This window comes from Syngnathus floridae, chromosome 1 (genome assembly GCF_059516105.1).
Source record: "Syngnathus floridae isolate MCC-2025c chromosome 1, RoL_Sflo_1.0, whole genome shotgun sequence".
In the NCBI taxonomy this organism is placed as follows: domain Eukaryota; kingdom Metazoa; phylum Chordata; class Actinopteri; order Syngnathiformes; family Syngnathidae; genus Syngnathus; species Syngnathus floridae.
The window spans coordinates 11,685,277-11,699,308 of record NC_142413.1 but is presented as its reverse complement, the minus strand read 5'-3'; the positions used below and the strand labels follow the sequence as shown (position 1 = coordinate 11,699,308).

At 40.6% G+C, this 14,032-nt stretch overlaps 1 protein-coding gene across 5 annotated transcripts in view; it reads right to left on the bottom strand.

The window, feature by feature from the left end:
* Window positions 1-14,032, bottom strand: part of ablim3 (actin binding LIM protein family, member 3) — a 45,551-nt gene that overhangs the window by 1,218 nt on the left and 30,301 nt on the right. Inside the window, exons 6-22 of one of the 5 annotated variants that reach the window (XM_088384659.1) lie at window positions 13,107-13,200; window positions 8,968-9,055; window positions 8,845-8,903; window positions 8,676-8,747; window positions 7,486-7,650; window positions 6,993-7,022; window positions 6,769-6,895; window positions 6,520-6,615; window positions 6,180-6,230; window positions 3,544-3,660; window positions 3,349-3,419; window positions 3,032-3,200; window positions 1,093-1,122; window positions 731-786; window positions 456-522; window positions 345-355; window positions 162-242 (exon numbers count right to left, since the gene is read on the bottom strand). In XM_088384659.1, coding sequence (XP_088240785.1) covers window positions 162-242; window positions 345-355; window positions 456-522; window positions 731-786; window positions 1,093-1,122; window positions 3,032-3,200; window positions 3,349-3,419; window positions 3,544-3,660; window positions 6,180-6,230; window positions 6,520-6,615; window positions 6,769-6,895; window positions 6,993-7,022; window positions 7,486-7,650; window positions 8,676-8,747; window positions 8,845-8,903; window positions 8,968-9,055; window positions 13,107-13,200 — 1,384 coding nt within the window. Of the gene's footprint in view, window positions 1-161; window positions 265-344; window positions 523-730; window positions 787-1,092; window positions 1,123-3,031; window positions 3,201-3,348; window positions 3,420-3,543; window positions 3,679-6,179; window positions 6,231-6,519; window positions 6,616-6,768; window positions 6,896-6,992; window positions 7,023-7,485; window positions 7,651-8,675; window positions 8,748-8,844; window positions 8,904-8,967; window positions 9,056-13,106; window positions 13,201-14,032 lie in introns of all 5 variants that reach the window. The other 4 variants (XR_015860234.1, XR_015860236.1, XR_015860235.1 and 1 more) reach the window with 4 other exon arrangements.

The window sequence follows — 14,032 nt, the reverse complement described above, 5'->3', positions numbered from 1 at the left end:
ATTTTCTCAGGTGAAATTTCTTCATTATCCTGTCTATCTGGACGAGCAACACTTGAGTAATACAGTGCAAAGTCGAATGGTGACTGTTTATTCTTCTTATTATTATATATTATTATTTCCTTAGTATATATTCTTTTTTTAGAAGAAAGAGTACAATTTACCTCCAGTCTGGATCTCTCAACATCTCTGGGAAGCCTGTTCCTCCCTCTGGTGGTGACAATAAGCGCTTCGTAGGGATAAATCTGCAAGGGAATTCAAACAGGCCTAAAAATCCGATGTCTCATCCATTACTACTTTTTGAATAATTCAAAACATCTCAATAGAATTAAGTTTAAAGAGCTTACCTTGTATTCCGCTGTAATCCAAATAAAAGATAGTTGAGTTAGTGCAATGGATACTGCTTGATTCACTTGTTCAAAAAAAGATTCACATGCTTAAGAAATGTTTCCATATACCTCTGCTTCCCCAGTTGAGTTCATTACTACTGTCGTACTGGTACTGGTAGTAATCGGCACTTTGAGGCTGCAGGTGATTTTGAGTAAAACAGGGTCAGTTCAGCAAGTCATAAAAACAATATACGCTCAAGTTTGTGATGGTAAAGTAAAAAAATGTGAGACAGTTCTAATGGGATTACTTTTTAAAATATTTTTTCAAGGCTCTGCACTACATACAAGGATCAAATTTTGCATATTTTCAGGAAAATGCTTTGTGTGATTCACTGGTGTCTCACCCGTTGTATGCCATTGCGTCCATAACCGGGAAGTGAGGCAGACTTGCAAACAAAATCTAAAATAAAAACATAAACATTTAAAAGTATTACAGTGGTGCAATATCATTTTTCCAGGTTTGACACATCAGTCCTGCACAAGACATGTTATGGAAATATAACATCAGTGACAAACTGCTGCCACTAGACAGCGCTCACTAGCAACAAATATTTGAGGGTGCCTGTAGTACAGTACAATAGAGTTATCTGAAATGCCAACATTTTTCCGTGACAATGTTATACTTTAAAAATGTTGCAATTCAAATGGATGTGAAATTTGCATAACTGCTGTGTGTTTATATTGCTAATCAGACCAATCTACTCACCACTATCAGTGCTGTATTGGGATCGGGGAGCTGTGAGAGGCAAACAATGAGAAGATCATTAGAACTTCTTAACTTCACAAATAAAAAAAGAACTCAAATTTACACAGCAATGAAATGTTTTATTATTATTAAAGCTAGGGAGGATCACACATCATTACAAGCACGATATGGAAGAAAGAGACCCAGTAAGGAGAGGAATCAAACAGAAATCAAGAGCGAGAACCAACAGAGTGCTGTCCCCTCCCATTTGAGAAAGAGCTTTAATGAGAGATCTTACAGCTCATAAATAAACCAGGCTATGCAACACCAGCTGTGCACAGGAGAATGAGTGGGTTTCATATACACATGAATGGATGCATGAATACGCAGAGTGATGAAGAACAGTAGCATGTAGAAATGTCACGTCTGGGGCGAGGAAGAAGTCGGAGGAGGACGAGAAGGGAGATGACGAAAGCGATGGTGCATGCAAGTGAAAAGAAGCACTTTGGTGGGGGAAAAAGGGAACGCAGATGAAGACAAGCTACAACGTGAATGTCAAGGGCTACAAAAAAGAGATTCAAATATTGCTGGGCAATATGGAAAACGTTTTCTGTCACATTGTAAACCAATTTATACGTACCGCCAAACAGATATTTTAAGTTATTCTATTAAAGAAATGATACACTATATTAGAGATACTTATCTTTTCTCACTTTAATTTCAAGTGACATAAAAAAACAGACCTGCATCAACAGAGAAATGAGTCCATGAGTGCTGCTCATCCAAAGCACTGGAAATACTGATCAGGACTATCCTGTCTACAGTAGATTATTAAAAACTGTGAAATATACAAAAGATACAGTCGGACTAAATCCAAGCCAGCAGTTGGGTTGCTCCTAGCCTCGGAGTACAATGAGACTGTGGCAATGGACTTTCATGATCTGGAACTTAGTGTATGGTACCTCCACATCATTGACCATTTCACAAGGTTCAATCAGGCCATCAGAGATAGTCAACTTTTTCATTCACTCTTGGATAAGTATGGAAAAATGGATCTACACTGACAACCAAGAGTTCAACAATGAAGAGATAAAGGACATGGTAGAAAACCTCAATATCGAGACAAAGACAACAGCAGCAGACAGTCAGTGGAATAACGGACTGTTGGAGGGAGACAAAATGACACTGACAGAAATCCTCTTGAAAGTGAAATAGGAAAATTGGTGTGGATGGCAAACTGCTTTAGATCGGGCTCCTATGGCTAAAAACAGTATGATCAATGTGCATGGTTACAGCCCACACCAGCTCATTTTTGGTCAAAACCTTAATCTCTCTTCTGTATTAGTTGATAAACTACTAGCTTTGGAGGGAAATACTCTGAGCACTAAAGTAGGTCAGCAAATATCAGAATTAATTGGGGCCAGGAGAGCTTTCACCGAGGTAGAATGTTCTGAAAGTATAAGAACAGCACTACGCAAACAGCTTAGCTTACAGATGAAAAGTATGAAACAGGAGACAAAGTGTTCTTCAAACAAGTCAGACAGTACAGAGTGGAAAGGTCCTACTGTAGTTATTGGACAGGATAGGTCTGTGGTGTTTATCAGACATGAAGGTCTTTTTCTACGTGAGCACCAGTCGAGGTGAATAAAGTTAGTGTGTTCGTGTTAAATAATTGATAAATAATGTTAACGAGCTCTTATAGGCCAAGTAAATAAGTAACCACAAACTCAGTCCTGACCTGTATCTATACCCTAGCTCCAAATTATGATATTGGAGATTAAAGATATTATTGATATATTTTTTGTGTAATCCTGCTAAATCTACTTGTCCTATATTTGACAGTTTAGTACAACCTCAAAGCTGGAGGGAGGATGAGACGGACACTTGGTACTGGTTCATTCTGGAACCTGTCGTGCCATATGGGAAGCGGGTGCATGAGGGGAGCAAGGTGCTTGCTTACATCCATTGATAGTGTTGTTGTAAGCCGTGGAGCCATAGCCTGTAGTGTTGAGGGTTTCCTTGCTCCCGCTACGAGAATTCCTTGCACTGCCCCAGGGGTCGTTGTCATAGGAACCAGATCTGGCTTTCATCTCCTCCTTTAAGATCATCCTTCCTATGCCACTCCCAATCTGAAAATTTGACGTGCAGAGCCCAAGTAGTGCAAGAGGAACAAACAAAGGGGATCGTTTAGGTACCATACCCCAAGATATGCATAATTTATGCTGTTTCTGACACTATGTTGAAGTAAAGGGGGAAGCGAATAATGAAGCTCTTAACTCTTTGAAGATTGTGACTCCAACTCTCTTCATCTCCTCCTGTTGAGTACCTTCTCCTTGGTACCCGATAGGCTGAGCGGCAACACAGACAGATACAAGACATTGCCTTATGAGTGAAAATAAACTCAAGTATACTCTGATGACTTGAGCCCAGAAGAGGCAGTAAACCATATGGAGTGAAAGGAGTCTTCCATACCCCTGGGGGAGCTGCTGTATGGATAGTAGTCACACTCGGACTGGGGGTATGACTCAGGGGAGTAGGTAGACAGGCTTGAGGATCTCAGGATATCCTCGCTGGTCCTGCTTTTGGTTGCTGTGTTCAAATGATTGCCTGTGGAAAAAGAGAGGCATTTGGGAGAGAAAGGGAAAGCAGATAAAAAAAAAAACATATGTACCTAATCATAGACCGATCAAACCCGACAATCTGGTCTGTCAAATGTTTCAATAGTAGTCTCTCTGAATTACTAGGTTTGCCGTGCCCATATTAGTCATCTGAAATGTGCTTACTTCTCTGCTATTGCCACTTTAAATATTCAAATACCAGCTGAGAAATGGGGTTGCAGCCATAAAACCAGAATGAAAATAGATGTGTCACAGTGTTTTTGCTGAGATGAATAGGATTTCTACAAATTTAATTATGCTCCGATTCATACCAGAAAATTAATTTCAGCTTGTATGTGTGTGCGTGTGTGGCTTGCAAAAAATAGTTCCAGCAATTGTGACAAAAGCATTACGTGGCATTATCTGTTCTCACATTCACACCTGCCTGAGGAGTGAATTGCCAAGGCCTGTAGATGGCTCCTTATGATAGGGTGCAGCGGTAAAACAAAATAAATGTAGCTGCGTGCCATTTTAGATGGTGGCCAACCTAAGAAAGCAACAGTTCACTTCCAAAAGTTGGCTTTTTTAAATGAGACGGTCGAGATTTTGGTAGAATTCTTGATTGTACCACATATGTAGGTCAAACAAATCTGAGTTGCACAAATAGTTCTTAATAAAGTGCTGCAATGAGCCCTGAGGCAACATTTAGATTCTACATTTTGTTTCCTTTTAATTCTGTTACACCGTAAAGTCACAGGCACGCATATGTTTAGATCCAAACCAGGTTTGTGTTGCAAATGTCAATCAGGTACCTGCCAAAGTGAGACTTGAAATGTACATGTAAACAATGAAATGGAAATTGAATTTGGCTGCTTGGGCTGTTAGTCTAGAGTTTGCATTTCAGAAAATTCCTTAATACAGGAACATGAGATGAGAGGAGATTTCTTGGAAAGAAAACCGTTCATAATTGTCCTTCACAGCCACATTCACTTCCCTACGTCATTTTTCGGGGAGATCAATGTTTGAGCCAACAGCAAGAAAATAAGCCTCTTTAACCTGAGTCCGATACTGGCCCAGCCTGAGGCAGGCAGTCATTTCATGAGTGTGAAGCAATCACATTGATGCCACTCTGCACAAAAGCACAGTCAATGGAAGTCAATGAGTTTGACATGCAGCATAATGTCAGATGGATCGCCCCATCACTCTGTGGGCCAGTAACCATGCCGGCCGGCCCTGATCCATGATGCATTGAATTCCAATCCACACAATGCATGACACTAGCGACGGGCATCGTCATCTTCGGGACACACACTTTCCACTTGCCTGACGCCACAATCACAAGTACACAAGTATGTTCACAGTAAAGTTGTGTAGGCTGTACTGTGCTGACATGGAGTTCCCAAAACAAGAAGAGAGACAGACATGAATATAATCCATGGACCGACTGAGCAAAACAGCAAGTACAAGGGAGATTACTTACAGTGGCAAGGTCACCGGGTTAAATGGAGCAGGATGTGGAGGTGGAGGGTAGTGGGAAAAAAAATTGTGATTGGATGCAAGGAAAAAGAGGTGGAAAGAAAAGGGAAATGTTACTGGAGCACCCCTGTGGGACACTGTGTGACATTTTATCAAGATATTTCCGTAGGCTATAAGGGGCTCAAGTTCTCAGAAAACTGACTGATATGAAATAAAATAAACATGTTTGTTAAGTAGTACATAACAGGCTAGTAATCCAAAACCATGCAAATCTTGGGGATTTGGTCTCACATCATATTTCTTTATGTTAGGTTACGTTGATGGTTTGAAAAATCGGATTAGTGCAAAGACAGATTACAGCCTGTGATGTAATTAGCATCATTTTTACGGACAGAAGTGTTGGTACACAAGTTGACAAAATTCACAAAGTGACCATGAAAGCCAACATGCACAAACACGGAACTAACAACAAGGCCACTTGCTAAAATACTGTGCTAATGTAATATAGCTGTTGATAGTGAGTATTTCTAGTAGAACATTCTGGTCAAGTTGAAGAAAGTAACAGCTTGAGTTAGGAGACAAAGTATTGAAATACAGCAGCTAATACAGCAGCTTCCAGTGGATTTCTGCCAAATAGTGGTCAACAATCTAGGTCGAATCATAATAATCTCTATCGTGATTTCATACTTTACATGAAATACTAAAAGTTATTTGTGTTTCCCCACACATTGGAACATGATGGCTGAGCAGAGTTGACTTTCTCCAAGGTCTGTGGCAAAAACTTACCCGTAAATCTAGTCTCACCACTTGTAAATGAAGGAAGTCAAATTGCTGTTAGAGTTTGCAAGCTAGGTTTTGTTTTTAGATTGCTGTAGTTGAAATAACACTAACTGGAATGTCAATACTAATCCATAGTTGGTCCTAAAGGTCTGTTGAAAGACATCGATAGATCAATAATGACATGGTTGTCAAAGCACAGCATGACTACACTGACAGGAGGACAGGCAGGCTAAGGCGGGGCTAACTGCACTGTACCCGTTCTCTTATAGATGGGAGGCTTCCTGTAGATGTTGGGCTCCCCTGTGGCTGAGGAGAGAAAGAGGAGATGGGAAATTGAAACGCAGTGGCATAAAAGAGGAAAGGCTAGAGGTTGTGACTTGCTATTGGAACAATGGGATGAAGAAACAGGGAGAGGTTGCGAAGCATGATTAAATCAGGTCAAGTATGCTGTATAAGAGGATAGACCAAAAGGAATTCTCTTTTGTATAACAAGACTCCTTTTACATATTATTCACATCCTGTCAGTCCCGAGGAACCTGATGTTGTTCCTCCGAGTGATTAGTGGCTCGTGTAATGAAGTGGTGACGAGTCCTACCAGGTACATGAAAATGTTTTGGGGGGTGGATGAGGGTTGGAGTGTTGGACCGTCCCTCTTGGCCGTAGTATGGTGAGCTCCTGCCACTCTCGGATCCTATAGCCAATCATACCAAAGCATTGGTGAATATGAGGGTCCAACACAAAATGAAAAATAAATAAATAGCAGTTTCGAAAGTCACCTAGTAAATTCCACATTTTTATATACATACACACACATCGACTTGAGTATCGATTTTTAAATGCTCACCAGGGTAACCGAAGTGCTGCGGCGAGCGAAGCGCAATGGGTGACATGCCTTGACAAGTGTAGGTTGGGGAGTCAATGTAACCTGGACTGGAGCATCGCCTCTGCTTCATGTCCAGGCAGTTGTAGTCCTTGACACGTGAGATGAGATGACAAAATAAAAACACAGAAGTGGTTGAGAGTGATCTTAAATGGTCTTACTGTAACAGTGCGAAGGGGAATGCCTACCTGAGAATACGGAGAAAGTGTCCCAAGTGACTGCAAAATCAAAGAAGGCAGACATGTTATTTCCAAGTCCAAACATTTTATCACATCAAAAATAATCAATACAGATTAAGTATGGACAGTTGTGCTGCCCCTTGGCAGGCAAGCTGAGAAGCATACTTTTAAACAGGGTGAATTTGATGACTTTATAAAGAGCTACGATCAGGGGCGGTTTGTATTCATTTGAAATAACACAAATTCAAATTGGAGACACTGGATAAACAGGACAGTGAATTATATTTGAATACATGTTTGAGTGGCTGTCTTGCAAGTTGCAGTTGTTTGATTTAGTCATGTAAAGTATTACATTTCATATAACCCCAATACAAATGCAATGTGCAAAGAGATGTGCAACGCACAAGCATTTTTCCTCGAGTGTCTATCTGGAAAAACTTAAAATTTCTCCTTAAATTACAGACCAGAGCCACATTTGGCCTGGAGTGTGTAGCAGTTGTACCTCCCCATAGCTGTAAGTCAAGTCTAGCCTGTCATCAGAGGTGTATCTCTGGTAGGGCTGGTATGAGGAGCATATGAGGTCTGGATGCTGGACTTCATATATGGCCTTGATCTTTGGGAGGGCAGCTAGGTCCTTATAATCTAGGAACTCATTCGCCAATCTGGCCTGGAGAGAGGACAAACGCACATACAACCACCAACACAGACACAACAGCAACCACATGAACGACACCCAGAAATATGAAGTCCATGAGTGATGGCAAACAGAACATGCAGCAACAGAGAACTCAAAGCAGACGCATGAAAGCCTGTGCAAGCACCTGTTTAATTGTACGCCAATGTGTGTGCATGCGTCTGAAGGGTTTGAGAAGTTGTTGACCTTCAGGAGGAAAGACAGCTAGAGTGCGGGAGGGGGAGCGGAAACATCATGGAAGGCAAGTGTGTTTACACTACATTTGTCCCTCATCCATCACCTTAACCACAAAGGTCATTGATTAAGAGATGAGAGGCAAGTGTGGCCGAGCAGAGTTGAGTGAGACCCCCACTTGCACGCACTGACAACACACAGCAACACTCAGCAGTTCGCCATGCAGAATGCCATGACACACACCCTATAGAAATGGATTTCTGGAAAACAGTTATCGCTGCTTACTACTTGGGTAACTTTATTGAGTCCTAAATACACTAAATACTATGAACAACTTACTGTACATCTGACCATCCACAATATTCTGCAATCACAATTTGTGTCTAGTATTTTGCCAATAAAAATACAATAATCATGAGTTTAAGAAAATGGTGCATCAAGAGCTCGTACAAAAAAGGTGAGCTGAGTGGCTGGCTACTGTGCAGAGAAGATGCACCGGTTCGGACTCTGACGGGATACTGTAACCATGAACATTTATGGATACAAGATATTATGGGAAGGATAACAAGACACACTTGTATGTAGTTAGTAGTTAGTTTCTTGTTGTGCTGTTTGCTCAATACCACAACAAGGGACTGTAATTTGTGACATGAATGAGCAAAGAAAGTGAACAGGCCATGGGAGTGAGCAGCAGCCCTCGGGTTGGTGTCGAACACTCTTTTCACGTATAGTTCATTAGTGCTTTTGTGTTCTTATTTAAGTCATATCGATGTGTTGGTGAAAGCAAGGAGGTCTAAAAGATGCAAAGACAATTGGCTACTTACACAAATAACTCTATTAGGAGAACCAATGGAAGAGCCTGGAGGAGAGATGGAGGTCTCAGACAAGCGTCTGTGCTGTGAGGTAGCAACAAACCAAACAAAGTACATATTGAGAAACCCACAGTTTCATTTTTAACCCAACCAATTAAAACTTCAATACTTTCAATCTCACCCTGAGCCTCCGCTCTGCTCTTGCTGCTTGCTTGCATAATGGGTGCCACACCTCGCACCCTGAAGTAGAGTGAAGGACAGAGGTGAATATGGACAGATGAATAGGTTTTGCATCACATCTCACCTGTCAGATACATTTCCTCTCCCTCTTTGAACATCATGTTACAGCGAGCACAGCGGGCACAAGTTGGATGGTAGTGCTTCCCTCCAGCCTGAAAGAGAAGAGGAGAACAAATATTCGCAACAGATTTAACCACAAATACCATCTCAAAGGGGGCATGTTATGGACACTTGACTCCTTAATGCACACAAATAGTTCAGTGTCTGGGTGGGGGGAATCCATCCACCCATCAAGTATCAAATTAAACAAGCGAGTGCATCTTTTATCTACCCAGTTCTAAAAATACGCCTGCCATTTTCAAACAAGCCACAAAACTACGTACACTGTTACTTGAAGCCAAATATTAAGACGACCACCAAAGTTAGCATGAGCACAGACTTACCCATTGGGAGCTGCACCTACTCTCACGGCACTATCTCAACTGTGATAAGTTGCCACATAGCTGTTGATGACTCCAATCATAATTAACTCTTCTGACTACCGTCTTAATACAGCTGATCAGTGGAATTTTGATAATCTGTACGTTAAGTGGTAGAGAACATAACAACGTGCTCGAAAAAAACGAACAACGATTAGAAATCAGCATGAGGATTTTAGTTTGGCAGAAAAAAGTTTAGCAGAAAAAATGTAACTCTGTTTTGTTTTTCAAATATTTCTCCAGTGCAATCCTGCTTTAGATGTGTCATCTGTTTAACACATGATCACAATGGCTTCATAGTTCTTGAGACATCATGAGACATCATCTTAATATTGCCTGTTTGTTGGAATCACATGCAAGCCCATTCCTCTTCTCCTCCCTTCCATAATTAGAGAAAGTGAGCAAATGTGCAAAAGTGAATGTGGACAATGCGCTGTGCATGTTTGTATGCGTGCGCACGCATGTGTGTCATGGATACGGAAAGAAAAATGTCACCATGCACGTGGTGGCAACACACCTATGCAAACACCACTCCATTTAATTCAGTCTCGTCCTAAATGCAGTTCTTACCGTCACACGTGCCTCAGTGTACATAGTTGATGTCTGAGGCGTGCCCCCAAACCATCAACTCTACCTTTCTGACACACCATCAGGGAATTGCTATTTATAGACACACTGCCAACATGTATGGTGTGTGCCACAGAGACCTGAGCTGTTTATCTTAATGCACCCACACAGATCTCATATAGGCTATTGCATGCTGTTAATACGATCATCGTAACTAAAAATGTTCTCTACGATGTGCAGGAAATCATCTAATGTCATGTTAATCATGTTAAAGTCAAAAGGGATGCATTTCTGTCTCCTGATTTCCAAGAACAGAGAGTTAGTGTCTTTGGTCACATGCTACAGTATTTGCACAACAGCTGAAACCTGAGGCATTAAGAGGTTGTTCTAAATTTACTATTGATTAAATGCAATGCATTTTGACAAAATACTTATTTTTGCTTCAAACTTGGACTTCAATTTCACCTTTCAGGCATGGGAGTCTTGTGGTTCGATTTGTACCGTATTGGCCCGAATAGAAGACAATGTTTTTTGCATTGAAATAAGACTGAAAAAATGGGGGTCGTCTTACATTCAGGGTTGAGACATTATACCCATTCACTTGTGCGCAGCGGTAAGTTAAAGGTTGCTGGTATCGACTGAGTATGTTGCTGTGATTGTGCGCGTCTTTGACACAAAGTAAGTACATACATTTCATTGTTACTACTGTTGTGCCGTTTGTCTGACTGCCGTTTGTTTCGTGTGTGCGCCGTTTGATTGATAGTTTCCGCGCACTCCTTTAAGTTTGCTTAGCATCGTACGAGTAGCCGTTACGCAGCAGTGGTGAAAACAATATACGTGCACAGGAGCGTTCCTTGAGTGAGACATACATAGTATAAGCAGGAATGAGACAGAGGGTGAGAGGGAGGGAGTTAGAGATAAAGACTGACATGTCTCTGTGTCTATAAATAACTCAAGAGAGGCACAAAGCACTTTACACCAAACGTTCTGATGAGCAAAGGAGCTCAGGGACAAGAAGTGTGTCTGCGTGTGTGTGCGTGTGTGTGTGTGTGTGTGTGTGTGTGTGTGTGTGTGTGTGTGTGTACGTGCGTGCGTGTGTCTGTGCGTGTGCGTGCGCTACATCCTAATGCCATAAAACCATCCAAAGGTATTTAATCAATCTCTGCTAATCTCTTTCATTAGTTCCAATCCAAATAGTCTCATAAATGTTCCATTCAACATTTCAAGTCCATTTGCTCTGGCCTTCTGTTTTTTTAACCTTTCTGCCTCTTTTCTATGTAGATTTCTACCAGAGACTTTCCACTTTTCAAACAATCAACTTTCTGTTTTTTAGTCCCGTCCCTCTTTTGATGTGGTGTTTGTGACATATTTTGACATAAATAAGAATAATGTAAGAAACAACACTTATGGCACAATAGTAAAAATAATAATAATTTTAAGTGCTGAAGGAAAAACCCACAAAAATGTATTACGACTATTGTTCAGAGGGTCCACCTACGAACCTCTCTGTGTGGAGTTTGCATGTTCTACCCGAGCCCGCATGAGTTTTCTCCGGGCACTCTGGTTTCCTCCCACATCCCAAAAACATGCTTGATAGGCCGATTGAGCACTCTAAATTGCCCCTAGGTGTGAGTGCGAGTGTGGATGGTTGTTCGTCTCTGTGTGCCCTGCGATTGGCTGGCAACCGGTTCAGGGTGTCCCCTGCCTACTGCCCGATGACCGCTGGGATAGGCTCCAGCATGCCCGCGACAAAGCGGTACAGAAAATGGATGGATGGATGGATGGATGGATGGATGGATGGATGGATGGATGGATGGATGGATGGATGGATGGATGGATGGATGGATGGATGGATGGATGGATGGATGGATGGATGGATGGATGGATGGATGGATGGATGGATGGATGGATGGATGGATGGATGGATGGATGGATGGATGGATGGATGGATGGATGGTTATAATATTTGAATCCAAATCCAAATATTTGAATTCAAATATGACTATATTTTGAGTTTAAATAGTTTTTGAACAACAGAACTACACAACTAACTACACAAAGCACATGTATATTTAATGTTTAAAATTTATAAGGGTACTTGTATATATGCATCCACCGAGGAGCAAGGTAAAAATGCATCAATTATCACCAGATGTATCAATTATCATATCTGTATTATCATGATTAAAGAAAAAAAAAAAATATATATAGATACTTTCACTGAAAACAATGCAACTTTAATTCATCCAGCCATTTTCTATTGTACTCTCATTATAGTCACAGGCAATTGGTGCCTATCCCAGCTGACTTTGGACGAGAGGAAGGGTACACCATGAACTGGACGTCAGTCAATCGCAGATCAAATCATTTGAAAGCCATTTTGAGGGGAATGGATGACAGCAGTTACATTTACATTCACATCTATGCACAATTGAGTCTTCAAATAACCTGACTTGCATGTTTTTAGAGTCTCAAGAGAAAAGCCACAAAAGCACAGAGAGAGACAGCCGACAATTAAATCCAACCAAAAGGAATAGCACATGGGATTCACTTAAAATTATTAAATATTGATAGTGACCAGGGAGACTAAAAGTTGCAGAAACTATTTTATTGCATTCTCTGCATCTAGAAACATTATCTTGAATTAAATCTGGATTCCACCTTTCTGCAAAGTGATTTTTTTTGTCGTGGGAAAAACTACCACTATCACGAGAACAGCCTTCCAGTATGTTTTGTACCTGTAATGGCACTAAATAACGTAAACTTAAACTTTTCAATGGTTATAAAGTAAAAACAGTTTGAAACTGTACCACAGGTTTTGGTCAAACATAGTTTTATAGTACACCAAAACCCCATGACTGACTTTAAACCACTTTATCCCTAAATAGAGTGGACTATGCTTGACGAATGCAGATGGGTTTTTTCAGTCTGGTTGAGCATGTCAAAATGTTTATCATAGTCTAATCATAAGTCGCACATTCCCCAAGCACAGCGGGGCTTAAACAGATGAAATGTGACTGCTCAATTGTGATAAGGCTGATTATTCTCAGTTAGCGCAGTCATCTCCTATTTGAATATTTCTTAATTACTGTGCATATCCTCCCAGCTAAAACTCAGTTAGCATTGTGTCACTTCTGAAAGTGTTCTTGAGTCTCACCTCCAGAACCCTTCCACTTATGTATCTGCTGCAGCCCTCACATTTCACCCCATACTGGGCATGGTAGTCCGCCTCGCAGTATGGCACTCCATCCCTACAACCGAGAACACAAAAAAAACTGTAATACTAAGTTTCATGTCTGAAAAAGGAGTGGACACTAGAGAGGAATCATCATAGTCAAACTCAATTCCTTCGTGGATCCAGTTTGCTGTTTTGACATGTTTTCAGATAATTATAAAAGCAGGAATTATCTTGTTGTTTGTTGTTTGTATCTTGTTTGAGTTGATTTGTTGCCATTATAAAACCAAGTCAAGTCACATTCCCAGAGTTGACAAATATTAATGACATTCCCTGAGCTTGACTCCGAGGAGGGCAAGGGAAAGAAAAAAAAAAAAAAACTGAAAAAATTAAAACCTTTCTTACAAAGTATATGCAATGTTATGGATAGCCTTTTAATTGGCATACAAGTGTGTAAATAAAATAATCAATAATAATCCAACTTCAGTTGAAGATCTCACACATTTAATTTTTTTAGCATCCTTCTCCTCACACTTTACGTGACAGGTCGCACTGATACAAAATCAATAATAATCCAAATTCAATTGAAGATCTCAAACATTTCAGTTTTTTAGCATCCTTCTGTTTACACTTACTATGTGACAGGTTGCACTAAAAAGTCAACCACTGTTAAATGCAATCAAGCGATCAAAAGATACTATACCTTGACTTGACTTGGAAAGCAAACAGTGAATCCATGATTCTGTGTGCGAGGCTTATTTTGAAATGTGTTGCAAAACACAGAAAGTTAAAGAAATAGAAAATCACTTGCCCAGAGTTAATTATCAAATTCTTGGAGACTTTATGACTGTAAGGGGTTTCAACTTTGAGACTCACTCCACAGTATATTGGTTTTTGTTGGTCTTTGC